The 20,259-nt window shown below is 55.8% G+C and overlaps 3 protein-coding genes across 6 annotated transcripts; 2 read left to right on the top strand and 1 right to left on the bottom strand.

Annotated features, from left to right (window-relative positions):
* Nucleotides 1-1,007: 1,007 nt before the first annotated feature.
* On the bottom strand, nt 1,008-2,464 carry TSSK6 (testis specific serine kinase 6). Its single transcript, XM_029916102.1, has one exon. It carries the CDS (start codon nt 2,315-2,317, stop codon nt 1,496-1,498), a length of 822 nt encoding a protein of 273 aa, XP_029771962.1. The 5' UTR covers nt 2,318-2,464; the 3' UTR covers nt 1,008-1,495.
* A 413-nt stretch (nt 2,465-2,877) lies between these two features.
* On the top strand, nt 2,878-11,544 carry NDUFA13 (NADH:ubiquinone oxidoreductase subunit A13). The gene is made up of 5 exons (XM_029916103.1): nt 2,878-3,263; nt 9,406-9,484; nt 10,633-10,704; nt 11,066-11,135; nt 11,355-11,544. Exons 1-5 carry the CDS (start codon nt 3,170-3,172, stop codon nt 11,472-11,474), a joined length of 435 nt encoding a protein of 144 aa, XP_029771963.1. The 5' UTR covers nt 2,878-3,169; the 3' UTR covers nt 11,475-11,544.
* Nucleotides 11,545-12,051: 507 nt separating this feature from the next.
* Nucleotides 12,052-19,775, top strand: YJEFN3 (YjeF N-terminal domain containing 3). 4 transcript variants are annotated; one of them, XM_029916100.1, is made up of 7 exons: nt 12,052-12,215; nt 12,908-15,047; nt 15,555-15,688; nt 17,470-17,580; nt 17,801-17,914; nt 17,996-18,155; nt 19,510-19,775. In XM_029916100.1, the coding sequence occupies exons 2-7, from the start codon at nt 14,924-14,926 to the stop codon at nt 19,716-19,718; spliced, it is 852 nt and encodes a 283-aa protein (XP_029771960.1). In that variant the 5' UTR covers nt 12,052-12,215; nt 12,908-14,923; the 3' UTR covers nt 19,719-19,775. The 4 variants fall into 4 exon arrangements, with proteins under 4 accessions (XP_029771960.1, XP_029771961.1, XP_029771958.1 ...); XM_029916101.1 differs by having other exon boundaries at nt 12,908-13,122; XM_029916098.1 differs by lacking the exon at nt 12,908-15,047 and having other exon boundaries at nt 12,054-12,215; nt 15,580-15,688.
* Nucleotides 19,776-20,259: the final 484 nt, after the last annotated feature.

Below are 20,259 nucleotides of genomic sequence, written 5' to 3' on the forward strand. Positions count from 1 at the left end.
GAGGTGAGCAGGATTAGGGCTTAAAGAGACATCTCCCACACACCCCAAATGATAGCTGCTGTCACCAAACCCAATAATCTCATTGCAGCAAAGAATGATCCCCATCTCCTCCAGGCTCTGTGGGGTCCCCTGTCCAGATACACACCTCTCCACCTCTTCTCCCTCCCTCTCCAATCCAGCCATAGACCTTCCTGGCATTACCCACACTAACTCCAACATATCTTGGCAACACTTAGATCACTTTCCTTCTCCTGTTTCCTGTGTCTGATTCCTTTGGGATTCAGCTCAAATGTCTGCTTCAGTCCTTCCTTGGTAACTCGTCCTTCCCCTCACCCAGCTCTTAGCACAAGTTACTATTCTTTAAACGCCATTCACTTTTACTTGACTTTTTACTTGCCTCCTAGCTGAGGGCAGGGATGGATCCAAGCCTCTTTGCTGAGTCCCAGAGCTTGGCTCACAGTAGGCATTCAATAAATGCATGAATGAAGAAAGGACTGAAGTAACCAGCTTTCCTAGCAGACTAATGCTTTACCCTTGACTCTTCCCTCCCCCTACCCCAAACAACTTCTTTACCAAGGAAGGGCCCTTACTAAGAGTTTCTACCACCAACCCAACTCCACTCCAGCCATTTCAAATTCCAGCTGTGTTCTTGGACAAATGACATCTGTACGGGCCTCAATTTCCTCACCTGTAAACGCTCAGTTTATGTTAAGGCAGGAGGCCCCCACTCTCCTGTGGTTCCATCCTGAAACATTGGCAGGGTGCTGGGGTCGTTGCTCCCCAGCCCAGCAATTCCATTGCCATCACTACCCTAAAGCCCCTTTGAGTCGGCTGAGGTTGGGAAGCCCAAAAGTCTGGTTTGAATCCTCCCAACCCTTTTGAGACCTAGAGCAAGAACCTCAACGAGCCTTTTTCTTCAATGGGATGCCACCCCTGCCTTCCCCCGCGGGACGACCCCCGCCCCCTCCCTTCCGCCTCGGTAAAAGGAGGCCATTGCCAGAGGCAGGTGCGAGGAAGAGCGAGTTTATTCCAAGTTCCAAGGAGGCAGTGCCGGGAGCGCGCCGTCCCTCACCCTCATGCGCGGCTGTCTCTAGAAGGACGCCCTTCGCACGCGTCCACTCGCTGACAGCTCCTCCAGGTAGCCACGGCCTTCCCGCAGCCATCGCTCATTCCGCGCTGGCGCAATGCTTCCGTTTCCTCTCGTTCCTACCCCTCCGGAGGCCTTCTCTCGGGGAACGGAGGAAGCGCTTGCGCCCTGCTGCTCTCAGGATAGTGGGGAGAGGAGCAAGATTCTAAACAGAGGCAACTGCGGCCCCAACCACACAGAGAGAGGAACGGGAGCGGCGGGGTGGGGGTGGGGGTGCGGGTGGGGGTGCGGGGGGTGCGCGTGCGCAATGGCGCGTGTCGGCTTCGCAGGAGTACGAAAGCTCGCCTCGCACGCGTGCGCGCGCTTGCGCAGTGCTCAGGGCGGCGGGAATGGCTGGAACCCGGGCTTCTAGCCGGAGTCCCCAGCACGCAGCCAGCCGTTTCGCGCTACCTGGCCCGCTGAAGGCCTGGAGGACGGGCTGAACTGCAGCAATTCGGCGATCAGGGCCTTGCAGCGCTCGGACAGCTCGAGGCCGTCGGGGTAGAGAACGCCGCGCTTCTGGCGCCTGGGCAAGCCAGCGATGTCCGAGTCGTCGAAGGGCATGCAGCCGGTGACCATGACGTAGAGCACGACGCCCAGGCTCCACACGTCGTATTTCTTGGGGTCGTATGGGATGCCCAAGAGTACCTCAGGCGACGCGTAGGCAGCTGAGCCGCAGTAGGTGGTGCTAAGATCAGGATAGCCATGTGCCTGGCGACCAAAGCCAAAGTCAGTGAGCTTCACTCGGCGCTCATCAGGGCTCAGCAGCACGTTTTCGCACTTGAGGTCACGGTGCACCAGGTGATGGTCATGCAGGTAACGCACAGCCCCAGCGATCTGCGCGAAGAGGTCGCGCGCCTGACCCCCGGGGATGCGCCCATTGCGCTGCACTGCCTGCAGCAGGTCGGTGGCAGCCGCCTCCATCACGATGTACAGCTTCCCATTGCACACCTCGATGAACTCGAAGACGTGCACGATGTGCGGGTGCCGCACTCCCCGAAGGATGGACAGTTCCCGAGGCAGGAACTTGTTGACGAAGTCAGGCGGCGCACGCCGCCGGTCCACCACCTTGATGGCCACCGTGCCCTTGTACTTCTTGGACGTGGCCACCTTCACCTTGGAGTAACTGCCCTCACCTATCGTGCGTCCCAGCTTATAGCCGAGTTCGTTCAGAAGTTTGTCTCCCGACATGGTGGCGCCTGGGGCGCGCGGGGAGCAGGAGGTGGCTGCTGTCGGAGAGCGGCCGGACTCCAACCTCGGGCCTAACCCATGGCGCTTGGCACCTGCACACCCGCACCCCCATGTGCCCACTCCTAGGTCCCTGCCGCTGCAGTGTCTTTTATTGCCCAGGTAACAGTTTCTGCCTTGTGAAGTGACTGTGGGCGTCACCCGGCCTCGGGATGGGTGCCCCCTGGACCACGCCCAGCGGGGCCTCCCAAGGCCATCAGGCTTTGTGACTCATAGTTGCTCTGAATGTCCCAGTTCCCATGAGAGGCTTTTGGCAAGGGGTCTCGACCACGATCTGGGAGCAGCATTTGTGCCTGGCACTGGGGAGGCTCTTCATAAGTCACATATGAACAGCAGTCGTCTCCCAACTTCGTGTAGCCAGCCCTGGCCATGTGAAGCTCTGGGCTGCCCGCTGTGCCCCGCGACGGGGAGAAAACGAGAGAGGGCTTAACTCGGTAACCTGACTCCCTCAGGAGCTTGGAGTCTCTGAATGGCCTGAGCATCGCACCATAGGGAAGGTGTAGGGGGGTCCTTTAGGGCAAGCGCCCGGGAAACCAGATGAGCTCCAGACGTCTACACCGACTGGGCTAAGGCCCGTGTGAGAGATGAAACAGAGAGTCCTCAGCTGCAGCCGTTTCGCCCAGACGATCCCTGAACCCATTCCCGGAGCTCTACCTAGCCGTAGGATCTCTACCCTAGGGTCCTGGGTGCCCTAGTCCCGCCCAAGACATGCGCGGTACGTTCCGCCACACTCATCATGGCGGCAGCTACCGAACGTAACTTCCGCCCGCAGCCGGAAGTACGGGTCGTGGGAGCATGGCAGCGTCGAAGGTGAAACAGGACATGCCCCCGCCGGGGGGCTATGGCCCCATCGACTACAAGCGGAATCTTCCACGTCGGGGACTGTCGGGTCAGTGTCTCACTGCGCCTGGGTGTCAGGGTTGGGACTTCAGCGCGCCGCGACGGGAGCCGGACGCCCGGGAGGCTCGCGGGCCTCAGTTTCCGCCGCGGTGTGACGGGCGGTGGAACCCCGAGGATGCCCTATCACTTCAGTAGTAACGACGGTAACTGCTGCAGTTGTCAAACGCTTACTAAAGCTTTGCTTTCTTCACAGAACAGACCGAGAGGTCCGGCCCATTGTTTCCATTTTACAGTTAGTTAAACCGCATAATTTAGCCCGTGCCCCGAGCCCTCGGCCACACTTCCGAGTGGGGAAACTGAGGCTCAGGGGAGGCTGCTGCTTGCATCCAGGGCCATCCAGAGTAAAACTGCGGAAGCCGGAATATTAAGGGAATTTAGAAGATGTTCCTCTCTGGTAGTCCCTACCTGTGGATGTCCCAGGAATATGTATTCTTAAATTTTTCAGATGTTTTAATAACATTTACAAATTTTGTTACTGGGTTCAACACAGAAAAATTAAAAAAAAAAGTAGAAAAAAAAAGTAGAAGGGGCACATGCTTTGCACCCAGGGTTAACAGAAATACAAAATTTTAAACGGGTAAATACAGTTCCCATAACTTGAGGAACTTTACATTTAATGCTATGCAAATATGCCTCAATTTAAAAAATTATGGGCGTGGTAAAAAGCAAAAGGTAATTCAGCCAGTGGGAAAAGTTAGTATTAGGTAAAAACTCAAGCTCTTCCCAGCCTCCTCTTGGCTTTTTTGTGTCTCAGAACAGAGGTTGGCAAACTTTTTCTGTAAAAGCCCGATAAATATTTTTATGCTTTGGGGGTGCCTAGGTGGCTTAGTCGTTAAGCATCCGAACTTCACTCAGGTCATGATCTTGCCATTTGTGAGTTCAAGCCCCACACCTGGCTCTGTGCTGACAACTCAGAGCCTGGAGTCTTGTTTCGGATTCTGTCTCCCTCTCTGCCCCTCCCCTGCTCATGCTCTGTCTGTGTCTCAAAAATAAATATACATGTAAAAATTTAAAAAAACAAATTTATGCTTTGCTAGGCAGATGCTCTCTGTCCATTCTGCTGCCTTTTTTTTTTTTTTAAACAACTGTTTACAAACCTAAAACTGTTCTTAAACCGAGGGTCATTACAAAAACAGGTTATAATCTAGATTGGCACCACGTTGGCACTTGACTCCTCCTAGAACAGATTGAACAAATACAGTGTGATCTGAATGTCTTCATTTCTTTTCTCAAAGTATAACTTAACACCCAGGCCAGTGTACCCCTCAGGTATGTGTGTGTGGCATGAAGTCTGTTTATACATGTGCAGCTGTGTGACCTGTACCCAGACCACACTGCAGAAGGGTCCCAGCCCTTGGTCCTCCCTGGACTCCTAGTCAGCATCTCTCTCTTTCTCTCTTTCTTTTTTACGTTTATTTATTTATTTTTGAGAGAGAGGAAGGGGCAGAGCCCAATGTGGGGCTTGAGCCCACAAACAGATCATGATCTGAGCTGACATCAAGAGTCCAGTGCTCGGGGCGCCTGGGTGGCTCAGTCAGTTGAGTGTCCAACTTTGACGCAGGTCATGATCTTGCAGTTCGTGAGTTTGAGCCCCACGTCGGGCTCTGGGCTGACGGCTCGGAGCCTGAAGCATGATTCGAATTCTGTGTCTCCCTCTCTCTCTGCCTCTCTCCTGCTCACACTCTGTCTCTCTGTCTCCCAAAAATAAATAAATGTTAAAAAAATTAAAAAAAAAAAAAGTCCAACGCTCAACCAACTGAGCCACCCAGGGGCCCTTTTTTATTTTTAAGTCACAAATGTGCCCTTAATTCCAGTCCTCTTTCAGTTCAGGACACAGTAGTGCTTCTGTAACATTCTCTTTGGTTGGGCCTCCTAGTTGCACCCCTTCATACCAGCTTGCATTGTAGTACATACAAACCCATCCCGGTCTTTTCCTGGCTGCAGAGGGGTGAGGAGGAGCCCCCTTCTGGCAGTGTGGTCTTTGTGTCTGTACCTGCATTCAGTAACTGCTTGTTGAGTGTGCTCATGGTACTGAGTCCTGTCTGGAGGACTCAGCCTATCAGAGGAGATAAAAATGATCACACCAGAATTTCTTATTTTGGTGAGGCCCCAGATAACCAAGGCCTACTTTACCCATGGTGGGCTGGAAAGACCTCTCTGAAGAATCCCCAAGGTGGAGGGAACAGCAAGTGCAAAGGCCCTGCTCTCTATCCTGCGCCCCATCATAGTCATCTTTCCTGTGCCCCTCCTCCAGCCTTGCTTTTGAGCCATGGTCTCCCATTAGTCCTACCCTCCCTTGCTCCCATAAGGCACCCAAGCCTGGCACCCACTCCCCTTCTCATTGCCTACATCACTTGCCACTAGTGTCCTAGAACATGCCAAGCTGGCTCAGGCCACCTTGAATCTACGCTGTTCCCAAAGTGACTGCTACCCCCATCTTTTCCACACCGCTCTCGTCTCTCTACTCCCTCCTGTGCCCAATAGGTGGCCCATTATTTTTTTTTCCCTTTGTGTCTTTAACATTTTTATTGAAATTCACAGACCAGATCAGAACAAACCATTCACCTGTTTCATGTGTACAAATTATTAATTTTTAGTCTGTTCACAGTTGCGTACCCATCGCCAGGATCTTCATTTATGACACTTCCATTCCTCCAAAAGGAAGCCCCATGGACAGTCCTTCCCCATCCTCCCTGCCTCAGCTGTTGGCAGCCACCAGTCTGCTTTCTGTCCGGTGTGGATTTGCCTGTTCTAGACATTTCGTATAAATGAATCCTACTCTCTGTGGCCTTTGGTGTCTGGTTGCTTTCACTCAGCAGGGTGTCTTTATTTTTATTTTTAATGTTTATTTTGAGAGAGAGAATGTGTGAGTGGGGATGGGGGGAACAGTGAGGTGGGGGGCAGAGAGAGAGTCTAGATCGTTAGTTGATCCCACTTAATCCCACTAAGTGAGAGACCATGTGGCCTGAGCTGAAATCAAGAGTCAGATGCTTAACCGACTGAGCTTCCCAGGCACACGATGTTTTTAATGTGAATATTGTAGGATGTGGTGGGGTTTCATTTTTTTTATGGGTGAATAATATTCTTGTATGAATGGACCATGGTTTGTGTGTCCATTAGCCACCTGATGGACATCTGAGTTGTTGCCACCTTTTGGCTGCTGTGAACGTTCCTATGCAAGCTTCTACATGGGTATGTTTCATTTTTCTTGAGTGAAATTTCATCTAGGAGTGACATAGTTTGGTAGGATGGTAACTCCACATTTAACATTTTGAGGAACCGCCACCCTGTTTTCAAAATTAGCTGTACTGTTATATGTTTCTACCTGCAGAGTATGGGAGATCCACTTTCTCTGTATTTGGACAACATGGATTATTTACCCTTTTTTTTTTTTTTAATTCTAGTCATTCTGGTGGGTATGAGGTGGCATCTTACTTTGGGTTTGATTTGTATTTCCCTGGTGACTAATTATGTTGAGCATCTTTTCACATGTTTAGTGGCCATTTGTATAGCTTTCCAGGAGAAATGTCTTCAAGTCCTTTGTACATTTTGGGGGGGGGGAGTTGGAGAGGGGGTAGAAAGAGAGGGAGAGACAGAGAATCTCAAGCAGACTCCAGTGTTAGTGCAGAGCCTGATGAGGGACTTGAACCCATGAATGGTGAGATCATGACCTAAGGTAAAATCAAGAGTCAAATGATCAACTGACTGAGTCACCCAGGTGCCCCTGTACATTTTTTAAATTGAGTTGTCCATCTTATTACTGAGTTCACAGAGTTCTTTATACATTTTGGATATTGTTCCCTTATCAGATACAGGATTTTCAAAGACTTCTTCCATTCAGCTCGTTGACAGTATCTGTGGCACAAAAGTTTTTCATCTCCATGAAGCCTAGTTCATCTACTTTTCTTCTTTTTGTCACTTGTGCTTCTGGTGCCAAAGCTAAAAAGCCATTGCCTCATCCAAAGTCTCAGAGACTGACTCATCTGTTTTCTAAGAGTTTTGTAGTTTCAGCTTTCAAATTGAGGTCTTTGATCCATTTTGAGTTAATTTTTGTGTATGGGGGAAGGAAAAAGCACACTTTATTCTTTTGTGTGTCATTGTCCACTGATCCAATTTGCTGAAAGACTGTTCTTTCCCCATTGAATTGTCTTGGCACCCTTGTCCAAAATCAATTGACCGTGAATGTAAGGGTTTATTTCTGGACTCTCAGCTCTGTTCCATCAATGTACATGTCTATCCTGATGCCGGGCCACACCATCTTATCTTGTATGCACAGCTGTGTGTTAAGTTTTGAAATTGTCAAGTGTGAGTCCTCCAACTTTGTTCATTTTCAGAAATGTTTTGGTTAATCTGGTCCTGTGAATTTCACAGTCTGCTCCTCAGTTTCTGTGGGGCTGGTAAGAGGGAGGGTTGGGATTCTGAAGGTTGGGTACCTCGCTGAGTCGGTACCTTGGTTTGGGGAGTGCTGACATCTGAACATTGTTACGTTCCAGTAGGTGACCACAGGATGTTTGTTTATTCAGGTCTTCTTTACTGATGGCCAGCACCTGCTTCTAGGCATGCCCCTCATCAGCCTCCGCCACCAGACAGGCAGCTCCTGAGGCATGGACCCATGCGGAGGGTCTGGGGTCTCGGCCTCGCCACTTGTCAGCAAGAAAGAGCTGCACCATTGTAAAGGCCACCTCATTCTTGGAATTTATCTTACTCAGGCGCCCACGTGGGTGCCTGGGGTGAAGGCAGGAGGTTTCCATGAGGACAGCCCAGGCCTGTGCCCTGGGGCTGGGTCGAAAGAAGAGGCCCCTGGTCTCTGCAGCTACTGAAAAGAAAGAGGCAGCTCTTCTAAGACGCTCCTGCCCTGCACTGGTGGTCAGCTGTGTGCAAGAGCCATGGGTGCGCTGGCAGCTGGTCCGGGGCTCTTGGCCTCTTGGGAGAGGGTCTGCCTCTGTGCACCAACCAGGGTGCCCTCGTCGTCCTGCCTCCTGTAACGTGCAAGTATCTTACTCAGCTCATGCTGTTAACAGGTTTAACTGAGGGGCCAAAAAAATCTACCAGTTTTTCATGCAGCAGTACCGGAAAAGTCCTGTGCTGGAGCTGAGCTGAAATAGAAAGACAAGGACCAGGACAACAGAGGCCCCTTGCAGCCAAGGGCAGGGCTAGGACTCCCAGAGCCCCCACTGTGCACCCCGACAGGTTCTAGGGAGTGGCCTCACCCACTGTTTGCTGGCCATTTAGTGGCCATTAACTGGAACTGCTTTGCCCAGGAGCCACAAGGCTCGTCCAGGGAAGAGATCGAAATTCAGAAGATGAGAAGGTATGGGGTGCGCCAGGCCCAGCCAGGCCCCAGGTGGCCTGGGCCTCCCTGAAGACTCCAGCAGGCCCATGGCCTGTCAGTCAGAATTATAGCACAGGTGCCTGCTGGTGGGAGGAAAAATTCCTGGCAGCCTCTGTCCCCTGGTGCCCAGGCAGGGGGCTTGACCCTGCTGGGCCAGGAGGCAGCAGCACCCCCGGGAGCCCAAAGGTGGCTGGGCGGCCCCTGCAGGGCACTGCCTGCCTCTGGCAGCCCCTCCCAGCTCCCTGTGGGCAGCACTCAGAGAAGTGGCCCAGGCAGCCAGGAGCCACCATGGAGCTGGGCCCAGCTGTAGACACGGCCCTTCCCCGTGGAGATACCTGCTGACTGCGAACCAAGCAACCCTCTAGAAGGTTATGGGGCTGGGGCCGCCCAATGATAAACAGCAAGAACCTCGGGCCATCCTGCAAGCCCTGCCCAGCCTGTACCTTCCAGAAACTGTGGCAGGGGTGTGGCTGCCACACTCGTCAGACGAAAGCCGAGGCAGCCTGGTGTCCCTGCCTGCAAGGCAGGTGAATGGAATCGAGAGTCATATGCCATTGGGAAGGACAGGGTCCAAGGGAAAGGGGGGATGGACATTGCACAAAGACAAAAAAGTAATCTCAAGAAACACGCACTAGAGACTGGCCATCTCTAGGAGGTGGCCCCTATGACTTTCACCACCTCTCGCATCCATATTTCCAGGGTATTTGCATAGCAGGCGGATTATGCTTCATGAGAAGAAACTACAAGGAGTGGCCTTTCCCCAGGGCAGGCGCTGAGCTGCTGTCCCCTCTCCCCGCAGGCTACAGCATGTTTGCTGTGGGCATCGGGACCTTGCTGTTTGGGTACTGGAGCATGATGAAGTGGAACCGAGAGCGCAGGTAGGCCCCAGGCTGGGGAGCTTGCAGTGCACCTGTGGACTTGGTGTCCCTTGGGGCCCTTCATCAGCCCCTCAAGGCTCCAGAACGGAATGGTAAGCGAGGAGCTCTTCACCAGGTGTCTCTTGGCCTCCGCTGCTAGGGACCCGGGGTCGGGATTAGGACCACCTGTCAAGTGGAGGTGGCGGGGCAGGCTCAGGACATGTTCTCTTAATGGGTTTTTGTCAGCGGTAAGCAGGCAAGAGGCAATAAGGGCTTCGAAACAGGCCACGCAACACAATGGCCATGCCAGCCTCATGGGGCCTGAGAGACCAAGGCAGGTGGTGGCCTCCATTCAAACTCCTGATGCCTCTAAAGCTAGCAGGGTGCCTCCTGCCAGGTGACCCCTTCTGGTTGGCCGCTTACTGGCTGGGCCCCTTTGTCCCGCCCCGCGTCATGTGTCCTTAGCACCCTCTTTGAGCTCACTTGCCCCCCACAAGTCTGGGAATCCCCGAGGGTGGTGCTGGAGAAGGCCATCCTGTGTCAGGTGCTCAGCTTCATTGAGGGAACTCAAACTGGGTCCAGCTTCCCAGCATGCACCACCCACAAGAGTATGGACACACTGACAACAGTGCAGGGCTGGAGTGAGGGGCTGAAGTTCATCCAGACCCTTCCCTGTGAGGCTGTGAGATTCCTGGTGATGAGGGGCCAGGGCCAGGGGCCACATTCCTGGGTGCCGCTCCCCCAGTATAGATGGGGCTGGTGGCTTGGAAGACATAGAACTGCCTGCCCTGGGCTCACACTCTAGGGTTATTTTGACAGGAAGGGGATATGGTTTTGTAAGGCCTGGAGCCCTGTGATGAAGGTCCCGTTCCCCCATGCTCGGTTCACCACAATCATCAGGCTGGGGCTATTTTTAAGATTGAAAAGTTTGTTTTTAATTGAAAAAGTGTGAAGCCATCAGTCTTGTGGACCAGTGCCTGTGCCAGTTCACGTGCCCACGCCCCCCTTCTCGTTATCTGGTGGGTACAGGTTACCCCCAAGCCCTGCCCCACTCACTGGCCTCTCTGCCAGCCCCTCTCCCCACTCATCACACTGTGAGTCTGAGGCCACATCATCTACCCCCAGCTGCAGCCTCATCTGATCTGACTGTTGGTTTTGGGGTTTCACAGGCGCCTGCAGATTGAGGACTTCGAGGCCCGCATTGCGTTGATGCCACTGTTGCAGGCAGAGAAGGACCGGAGGTGGGGCTGCTGGGACCAGAGTTGGAAGGTCACAGGCCCGAGTGTCCCAGCCTGTAGTGCAGGACATGGCCAGAATGCATTCGGGAGCTGACAGCTGTGTCCTGGCATATGTGAGGTTGCTGTCGCCCTTGGAGACCCAAAGGCTAGAATGGGGAGGTTCCCTGGAGGAGGAGACTGAGGCTGCAGCAGGAGGACGGTCAGCTTTTGTAGGGGAAGGAAAGAACCAGATGGGTTGGCACGGGCAGGGTTGGGAGTGGCAGGAGGTGTTGAGGGGTACCCGGAGGGGTCCGGCAGGTCTGTCATGCAGGGAGTCCCTCAGGGTGCTCAGGCCTGGCCCCCACCTCCCATTTCATCCCCACAGGGTTCTGCAGATGCTTCGGGAGAACCTGGAGGAGGAGGCCATCATCATGAAGGACGTGCCTGACTGGAAGGTGGGCCCTGAGTAGGGCGGGGGTCCAGGCCCGCTTCGGGAACATGGCCTCCCAGGGAAAACCTGGAGCCCAGAGGGGTAGTGGGGGCCAGGCGTGAGGAGGGGAAGGCAGCAGCTTTGGCCATAGGCACAGTAGCCACCAGGCCTATTGGGGTCCCAGTGGGCAGTGTGGGCCTGAAAGGGTAGCTGCACCCTCACCCATACCCCACTGTCCCTGCAGGTCGGTGAGTCTGTGTTCCACACAACACGCTGGGTGAGCCCCATAATGGGTGAGCTCTATGGGCTGCGCACGAACGACGAGATTCTCAACTCCACCTATGGCTTCATTTGGTACACGTAGGGGCCGGCGCCCCTCCGACTACTGGACCCGAGCCCTCCCCGCTGGAAGGAATAAATGCTCTAGAGACCTGTTTGTGTCCCAGCGACTGAGTGATGGCGAGTGGGGCACCCTTGGGTTACACACGGCCTGGGGTTATAGGGTCTAGATCTGGGGCCTCTTCCAAAGATGCCAGGTAGGGTGTTTTCGAAATCCACCCAGAGACTGCCCCTGGGTCCCTCAGCCTTGGCTCACAAATATGCCTGGATTTTCCTACCTCTGTGGAAGTCCTTGGCAGCAGCCCACCCCTCCAGGCTGGGGTTCTCCACCCCGCACCCTGTGCTCATCGGTGAAGGGGGACCTGAAGAGCAGAGCATGGGTGGAGGGGTGTCAGAGGCAGGACCCTATTACAGGGCTAACAGGTCCATTGCTACCCGTCCACTCCATTCCTTGCCCTGCTAACACCCACATCCCTACTCCGTTCCCTGGGTGGCTCAACTTCTGGCGCGAAAGGGTTAAGCCCGCCTCCACCCGGCAGCCAATGCCTGCGCGCAGCGCCTCCGCGGTGCCACCTGATTGGCGGGTACGCAGGGTGGGTGGGGAGGGAGGAGGGCCGAGGATAACCGCCCCCGCCCCACCTGCCCCGGCATGCTCTTATAAGGCGGTGGCGGTGGCAGCCACGCTGCGATCCCAGCCCACCTTGGCCATGAGCAGCGCGGCCCGCCCGGACCCAGCGGAGGCACCCGAGGAGCGGCGTTTTCTCAGGTCAGCCAGGGATGCGGATGTCAAAGACCATGGCGGGGATGCGGCCTGGAGACGGGCATGGCTGGGAGAGGGCATCATGGGCAGGATAGATCAGAGGAAGGGGCATGGCTGAGATGGGGCCTGGGGAGAGCAAAGGCCCACCCCGCATTTCGCTGGAGAAACCTGAAGCCAGCTGCTGCCAACGGCTTCTAAGCTGAGTTGCTGCAGAAACTGCGTCCTCCTCAGTCCGCCCTCCTGAGTTATTCAGCAACACCACTGGTAGCTCTCATCACCCCTCAACGCAATCCGAGGCCCACTTCCCCTTTCAATCTCATCTAGGGACCCTGGAGCCCCCAGCCTTCATCTCCCTGCTTCCCTGGGAAGAGTGAGCTATTAGCTCCTCAAACACTCACACCCCTCTGGTTATCCACCTGCCACTAGCATCTTGACCAGAGACGGAAACAGGCCTGGGGAAGGAAGCCACTGCCTGAGCCAGGGCGACGGGGAGTTTTGAGCACATGGGCCACTTGCTGGTAGTTTGATGAGATTTGGGGTCTGAAACAGGCCACTGTGGCTGTGTCCCCAACCTCATCCTGAGTCCTCATCTTGTGTCCTCCTTTAAGTCCTTGTGCCCCAGGACTCCAAGCAGGACTGGGGACCTCAATAGAAACCAGATTTGTCTGCAATTCTGTCCTTGCCCACTGTCCACTCAGGCCCTCGGGGCAGATCCTGTCCAGGGACTGGCTGATGTCCAGATTGAGCCTGCAGACCCAGCACATCCTAGGCAGAAGGAAGAAGCTGGAGCTGAGATTTCATCTGGAATGAGGGGGGCAGTTATGTGGAGTCTCAGATGCCAGCTGAGGGGTGATGGGAGCCGCGGGGTGGGTAGGAGTGGAACATGGCAAGCAAGCGGAGAAGAAACAAGGAGGTAAGAGACATAATGGGTGTGTAGGTGTGGTGAGGAATTTGAATAGTCTCTGAATATTGGGGAGTCATAAGTAGGTTTGAGACGTGGTGATGTCATCTGGCATTCAAGTTTCGAAGCCCCCATGGCTCTTGTTTTGAGGACTTTGGGGGCCACAAGACTGCCGTGGGCAGCCAGATGAGCACTGGCAGTGGGCTGGTGGGCAGAGGCCTGACGGGGGAGAAGCAGATGGAGCCAAGGGAGCAGGGAAAGGCCTACCGTGGGTGCCCTGGCCTCGGCCTCCCCTCCACAAGGGCTCACTCCTGGAAGTGTTTTGGGGGTGTCAGGGCCAGTTCCTTTGAAAGCAGGCCACTTCAGCCCTTCTGCTTGTGGGGAAATCCTGGTCCTCAGCTCCTCGCATCTGGGAGCTGAATTTGGGAGGAACAAGAGGCATTGCTCATAACTGAGCCACCTGCCCTGCCCTGTTTCTGTCCCTTACTAGCCCTCATTCCCACTCATACCTGACCCAGAGCTGCCAATGTCCCCACTCCCAGGCTCCTGGCCTGAACCATACTCTGCCCAGGGAGTCCCGCTTATCACTCTAATGACCAGTTAGGCAGGGAGATAATGTTCCAAGTGGCCGCCTGAAGCCAAAGCTTGGGACAGAGGAAGATAATGAGGAATGGGTGGCCCTCCCACACTCCTCTTCCCCCTGCCCTCCTGTGGGGACAACAGCCAGAGCTGTCACAAGGTGAAGGTGGAGAAGTGAACCACATTCCCAAACACCTTCTCCATGTTCTTTCCTGGGACCTGGGTGGCCTGCTCAGAGGGGTGCTCCTCATCTGTCCCACTGTTAGCGCCTTTTCTCCAACTGGGCCTTCAGCCTTATTCGAAGTCAGCTGGGGTTGAATCTGCCTCTGGTTGCTGGGGTGGTTGAGGGCATGCAGGCTCCCTGCCCTAAGCCTCCATCCGTCTCCCCCGTCTACGTGGACCCCCAAAGCGTCTTTCTGACCCAGCTTCTGTTTTGTTTGCTCCACTCCAGCCACACTGGCCTCACTTCTGTCCCTTGACTCTTGACTCTGCCAAGCTCATTCCCACCACAGGGGCTTGGCCCTCCCTGTTCTTACCACGTGGATCATCTCCCATAGTGCTCCAGGCCAGCTCTTCCATGAAGTCCTCCCTGATTCCCGATCCCACAGCAGTCCTTACTTATGCCCCTCCTCCTGCCTGGCCTGACCACACTGCAAAATTGGCCAGAAGGTTGTGGTCTCCTCACAGAACTGATGGAAGGAACCTAAAGGTTCATCCTAAGAAACCTGTGCTGTCTGTAGGTCTGCCCCTGCCTCTTTGCTCACACCTTGTCCGTGGCTCTGGAGACACTAGACACCAAGGGTAGAAGTCTTGGTTTTCCCACTTGTTTCCTAGGTGACCCTGGGCAAGTGCCTTGGCTTCTCAGAGTGCCTAGATGTTCTTCCAGTTCTTCTAGGCCTGGCCCTCCTCCTCCTCCTCCCACCACCACTGTACTCTCTGGGGTCACCTGAGGGTAGGTCCTCTTCCCCAGTGGGAAGGAGTCCTGCCTAGGGGAAGCTGGGCCATAAACCTGCCCCTTTGCCTCAACCCCTGATTCTGGAGTGGGGAACTTTTCCAGCCTTCAATGCCAGCTTTCCCTCTCTGCAGCCACTAAGCCCAGGCCGCTTGGAAGGCCCCCAAGCCAAGGCCAGCTTGGTCCCTGCTCTTAATAGGACCCCACACTTAGTTTAATGCTGTTGTCATTATCTCAAAATTCTTAAATCTTAAATGACGGGCCCCATCTTTGCATTTTGAAATGCACCTTGAAAACTATCCAGCCTATCCTTCCCGCCTTCACGTTTGCAAAAGAGGAAGCGAAATTCAGATGGATCAGAGCCCAGTCACTCAGGGACTTGATGGCAGACCTTCACCTCAGACGAGTAAGCCCAGTTCTCTGGCCACAATTATTGCTGGGTCACCAATAGGCCTGATAGCCCTGGGCTCCACATCCACCTCCCTAGGTGTACTCCTCTGCAGCCTTCAAAGTCCATCTCCCTCAGGCACCCCCCAGTCCAGTCTGCCCCCTCCAGTGTTCTGGAGCTTGCTCAGCGGTTTCCACTGCACGAAAATCGCCGATCGCTCCCAGCAGTCTCTTAGGCTCCATTCCTCCTCCTGGGTTCTTTCAGCGGTTGGGGTGGGCGCATCTGGGCTGGGCTCCGGGCTCCCGCCCTTTGGGGCAATAGAACCAACCTGCGCCACCACGTCTCCTCGACCGCCAGAGGGCGCCCGTGCCTTGGGGTTCAGCTGAAACCTCCGCTGTTCATTCCACCGCAAGCACGTCTGGTGGGAAAACTGAGGGTGGGGCGTGGCGTTAGGGCCTAGGTGGGAATATTGGTGGAACTGGTTCCATCTGAGCCTCTCTCTGTCTTTCTCTCTCTGTGTTTGAGCGTCTCTCCCCACTCTGTCCCCTAGCACTGCGGAGGCGGCAGCCCTGGAGCGGGAGCTGCTGGAAGATTATCGCTTTGGGCGGCAGCAGCTGGTGGAGTTGTGTGGCCATGCCAGTGCTGTGGCTGTGACCAAGGTATCTAATCCCTGATCTTTAGCCTTGACCTCAACCAGATGGCCAGCTAACCAGAGCGGAGGAGGCCTAGCTGCATGAGCCCTGTGGTCAGGATGGTCCAGGACTCAGGAAGTGCCTTTTTGTGTGGAGCCGCTCCAGCCCATCACTGAGATGGGGTAACTGAGGCCCAGAGAGGATCATCACTGGTCTAGACCAGGCAGGGACCCAAGACCTCAGGTGTCTGTGAGGGTCAGGGCAGATAGAGGAATCCCCAGAGACTTGGAGGCTGGGGAGCAGAGACTAAAACTGCTGCAGGTCCTGTGGTCCTTGAGGTTCAGATGTGACCACTTGCCTCTACCCTCTCCTGGATCTCAGTAAGGCAGACATTGATCGGTTCTGGCAGGTTGAGTACCCCCCAACAACCACACACTGCAGATGGGGAAATTGAGGCCTGGAGGTGGGGGGTGGTGAGGCCTGCATAGTGTAGGTCCTAGGGAAGAGTAAGCAGAGCCCCAGCCTTGAGTGCCTGAAAGGCACACGAGAGTGATAAGCAATGACAATGCCGCTACTCGGTGCTTTGGGTCATGTTGCCTGTTTCCACTTCCAAAGAAAGAATAATAAACTGACACAAACTAATACACACAAATGCCTTAGAGAAGGGCCTGATGGGGTCAGGGCTCCCACAGGCAACCCTCCTCTGCCCCCGTCTCCTTCCTCATCACCCCTGCAGACTTCTGTAAACACACTTTCTTCATGTAGGCTCAATTTTTTTTTTTTTGGTAACATTCCTATTTCCAAATGAAACATCCTGAGTGAAGGTCCCCGAAGGAGAAGGAAATGGTGAAGCCCTAAAAGTAAACCCAGTATAGTAAACTCCTGCTTGGCCCGTGCTGACCAGCCACCATCCCTGAAAGTCTGTCCAGAGGACCCTCAGTCCCAGCAGCCCAGGCACTTTGCCATCCCTCAGTCTCCGGTCTCGGGGCCCTGGGGCTGGCTTGGTGTGGTCACAAGGTGTCTCAGGGCCTCTCTGAGACCTTGAGGAGCAGACAAAAAAGGTATACCTGGCCCTCTATGTGATTGGAGGGTAGGGTACTGCCAGACCCCATGGGGTGCCCTGTCTAGGAGAGGTCCCATGTCAGTGCCACTGTCACCCCCATTTGATAGAGGCCAAGTGAGGCCGGGAGAGGAGAGGGGGCCGAGGCCATGCAGAGAGTCAGGGCAGGGCTGTGACTTGAACACCAGGGCTCTTAACTCCTGTGTTACAGAGACAGTCTAGGAGCCAGAGATGAGAGCAGAGATGAAGGCACAGAGAGACAGATGGGGACACGGAGAGATACAGAGAGAAAGATAGGTGAAGACAGAGACAGATGGAAAGAGAGGGCATCTAAGGTTGGAAAAGTACCCCACCTCTGTTCCCCCCCTCCAACTTTGGGGCCTCTGAGAGGGCTGAGGCCTGGAAACATGGGCGGGGGAGGGGCAGCCACTGTGGTGGAAAAAGGTGGAAGAATGTCTGCAACTCAGGCCGAGAATAAACAAACCACACTCTGGGCGCCTGGTGGTGGCAGAAGGCACGTGTTCCTGCTTCAGTTTGGCAGAGTCTGAAGCAAGGGCTCTGCATCTCCAAGGAGGAAACTGAGGCCATAAGAGGATACCCCCTTTGCCCAGAATGCCTCTCCTCCTGTTTTATTGCTTCTAGGCCCATGCCTATCCCTTCACTACTCCAGGCCTCAGTTTCCCCACCTGAACAAGGAGGGATTCCAAGCATCATGACTTTGCCTTTGCTGCCCCCCCCCCCCCCGCAGGTGTTCCCCTTGCCTACTCTCTCTCGGAAGCAGAGGACAGTGCTGGTCGTGTGTGGCCCGGAGCAGAACGGGGCGGTGGGGCTGGTCTGTGCCCGGCACCTGCGGGTGTTTGTGAGTAGCAAGGGCCCCCTTGGCCTCCTAGGGTCACCCCCTCAACCCTGTCCCTGCAGAAATTGCTTCCTCCTCTTGATAGTGTCCCAGGGGGACAGAATATGCCCAGTGCTTGCCCCAGGCAGGGGCTGCTGCCTAGTATCCAGATCTGGGGACTAAGGCCCAGTAGGAAGCCTGGAAGGGTCCTCGGTGCTGAATCCTTTCTGCCCCTCCCCACCAGGAGTATGAACCAACCATCTTCTACCCTACACGCTCACCAGACCTGCTGCACCGGGACCTGACTACCCAGTGTGAGAAGATGGACATCCCCTTCCTGTCCTATTTGCCCACAGAGGTCAGCGCTTGGTGGCAAATGAGGGGGGGAACGGGGGGGCAATGTCCAAAGACCACCTTCTAACCATGCCCGCCCTCTCAGGTCCAGCTCATCAACGATGCCTATGGGCTGGTGGTGGATGCCGTGCTGGGCCCTGGCGTGGAGCCGGGAGAGATCGGAGGCCCCTGCACTCGTGCGCTGGCCACACTCAAGCTGCTGTCCATCCCCCTTGTGAGCCTGGACATTCCTTCAGGCATGCCAGGCAGGCGGGGGCGGGCACGTTGGGGCCTTGGGTGGGGGCCCTCTGCACCCCAGCTTCGGGTGGCCCCAGCCAGCCTGCTTTCTCTGAGCCTCGGTTTCCCCAGTGTGGATGGCCCGTGCACTCTGGGTGAGGGTCATGTCCATCCCTAAGATGGGGAAGACCGAGGTTGCTGCCCAGGTGATCCCATGTCCCAACCCCTCCATGCCCAGCCCAGCATGCCTACTTGCCCACCCTGGCCCAGTTGCCTGGGCAGACGTGAGCTCACTCGGCAAAGGCCTCACCCGTCCTGGCCGCCGCCCCATGCCTGTTGGAGCCATTAGGCGACGGGCAGACGGAACAAACAGCTGCTGGCCAGCCGGACCCTCCACAGGGGTGGCCATACTCAGGGGGGTGTCCCCGAGTTTTCAAGACCTCTGGGCCACCCCAGCAGCGTGCCACAGAGCAGGGGGTTAGCTATGAAGAGGGGAGCTGTCTGGTCTGAAGGTGGAGACTGGGGTCACAGCAGGAAGGATTAAAGTCAGAGGGAGGAGGGTTTTTAATTAGTGGCTCCAGACTCTGGTCCGAAGCAGGGGAGAAGCCAAGGCCACTAGTATGAAGGTAGAGGCTCATCCTAGAGGTGGCGGAGGCAAGGGCACAGTGAGGGAGGGGGCGGGGTCCTGTCAATTCAGAAGGCAAGATCTAGTGTGAGGGTGAAGACTGAGATGTCAGGTCAGAGGGGAGACTCTCTGGTAAGAAAGAGGAGGATGGACATTCGGGTTGGGTGGGGAGGGGACTTCGTCCTTTCAGAGGCAAGGACCAGGAGTAAGGACACAGGTCTCATGGGCGAGGCTTGCCTGAGGATGGAGGCCAGTCTGTTCTCAGTGGAGAGTGGGGATCTGGTCAGAGGAGGAAGGCTGGCTAGGAAGCCTGGCTGGAAAGAGGCTCTAGTGGAAGTGGTAAGCTCAAGATTGATAGGGAGGGAGGAACTGGGACAGACGCTGGGTCTGAAGGCAGAGGCATGAGTCTGACTGGGAAAGGGCAGCAGGTGGAAATGATGTAGTCTGAAGGCAGAGGCTGAGTCAGATGGAGGAGAAAGATTGGTTGCACAATGGGAGCAGGGGCAGAAAAGTATGAGGGCAGACCCTCTGGTCATAGGAGGAGGGAAACATCTCCAAGGAAGGGGAGACCCTGGTCTGAGGGCAGAGGCTCAGTACTATTGGGGAGGCAGGTCTGACCAAGACTCACGCGTCAGAGAGCAGAGGCTGGGTCTGATGAGGAAGGGGAAATGTGTGGCGAGGAGGCAAGACTCTCTCGCCAGAAGGCAAGCACCCCTCCCAACTCCCGGTTCCCCCACCCCCACCCCTCCCTCCCTTAGGCTGGGACGCGGAGACCGGCGGCGGCGACGCCGAGGACGGGCTCCGACCGGACGTGCTGGTATCGCTCGCTGCGCCCAAGCGCTGCGCCGGCCGCTTCTCCGGCCGCCACCACTTCGTGGCCGGCAGATTCGTGCCCGACGACGTGCGCCGCAAGTTCGCTCTACGCCTGCCAGGCTACACGGGCACCGACTGCGTCGCGGCGCTGTGACCGCCACCCGCGTCCTCGCGGCACGGACCCACGCCAATAAACAGACGTCCCCCCACCGCCTCGCCTCTGCCTCCTCTGTGCGCCGGGTCCGCTGCTGGGGTGGGCAGACTCGGGGAGGGACTTCCCACCGTCCAGCGGAGCCCGAGGCTGCAGGCGCGGAGGGCAGTCGTAGAGCGGAACTTCCCGCTGGCCCAGGAAACTAGAGCCAGCAGAGTAGAGGGTAGGCTCAGGGTGGGACTTCCAGGCTGCTTGGGGGTGGCCTAACGCCGACAGGATTGAAGTTAGACTCGATGGAGGACTTCTCGCCACCCAAACGGCTGCCTAAAGCATGAGGGTTTGGGCAGCCTCGCGCTCCATCCCAAGAGGCACGTCCCGCCGGCAGCGTGGGACCCAGGAATGGAGAGCGGGTAGAGGGAGGGACTCCCAGCTGGCGAGGCGGGGTGGGGAGGACGCAGGCCAGCCTGAGGGCGGAGGCACCGCCGGACGCACCGAAGGGGGCGACCCCGAGAGGTTGCTAGCTCACCGAAGTCACCCCGGGCCA

This window comes from Suricata suricatta, chromosome 12, assembly GCF_006229205.1.
Source record: "Suricata suricatta isolate VVHF042 chromosome 12, meerkat_22Aug2017_6uvM2_HiC, whole genome shotgun sequence".
Lineage (NCBI taxonomy): Eukaryota > Metazoa > Chordata > Mammalia > Carnivora > Herpestidae > Suricata > Suricata suricatta.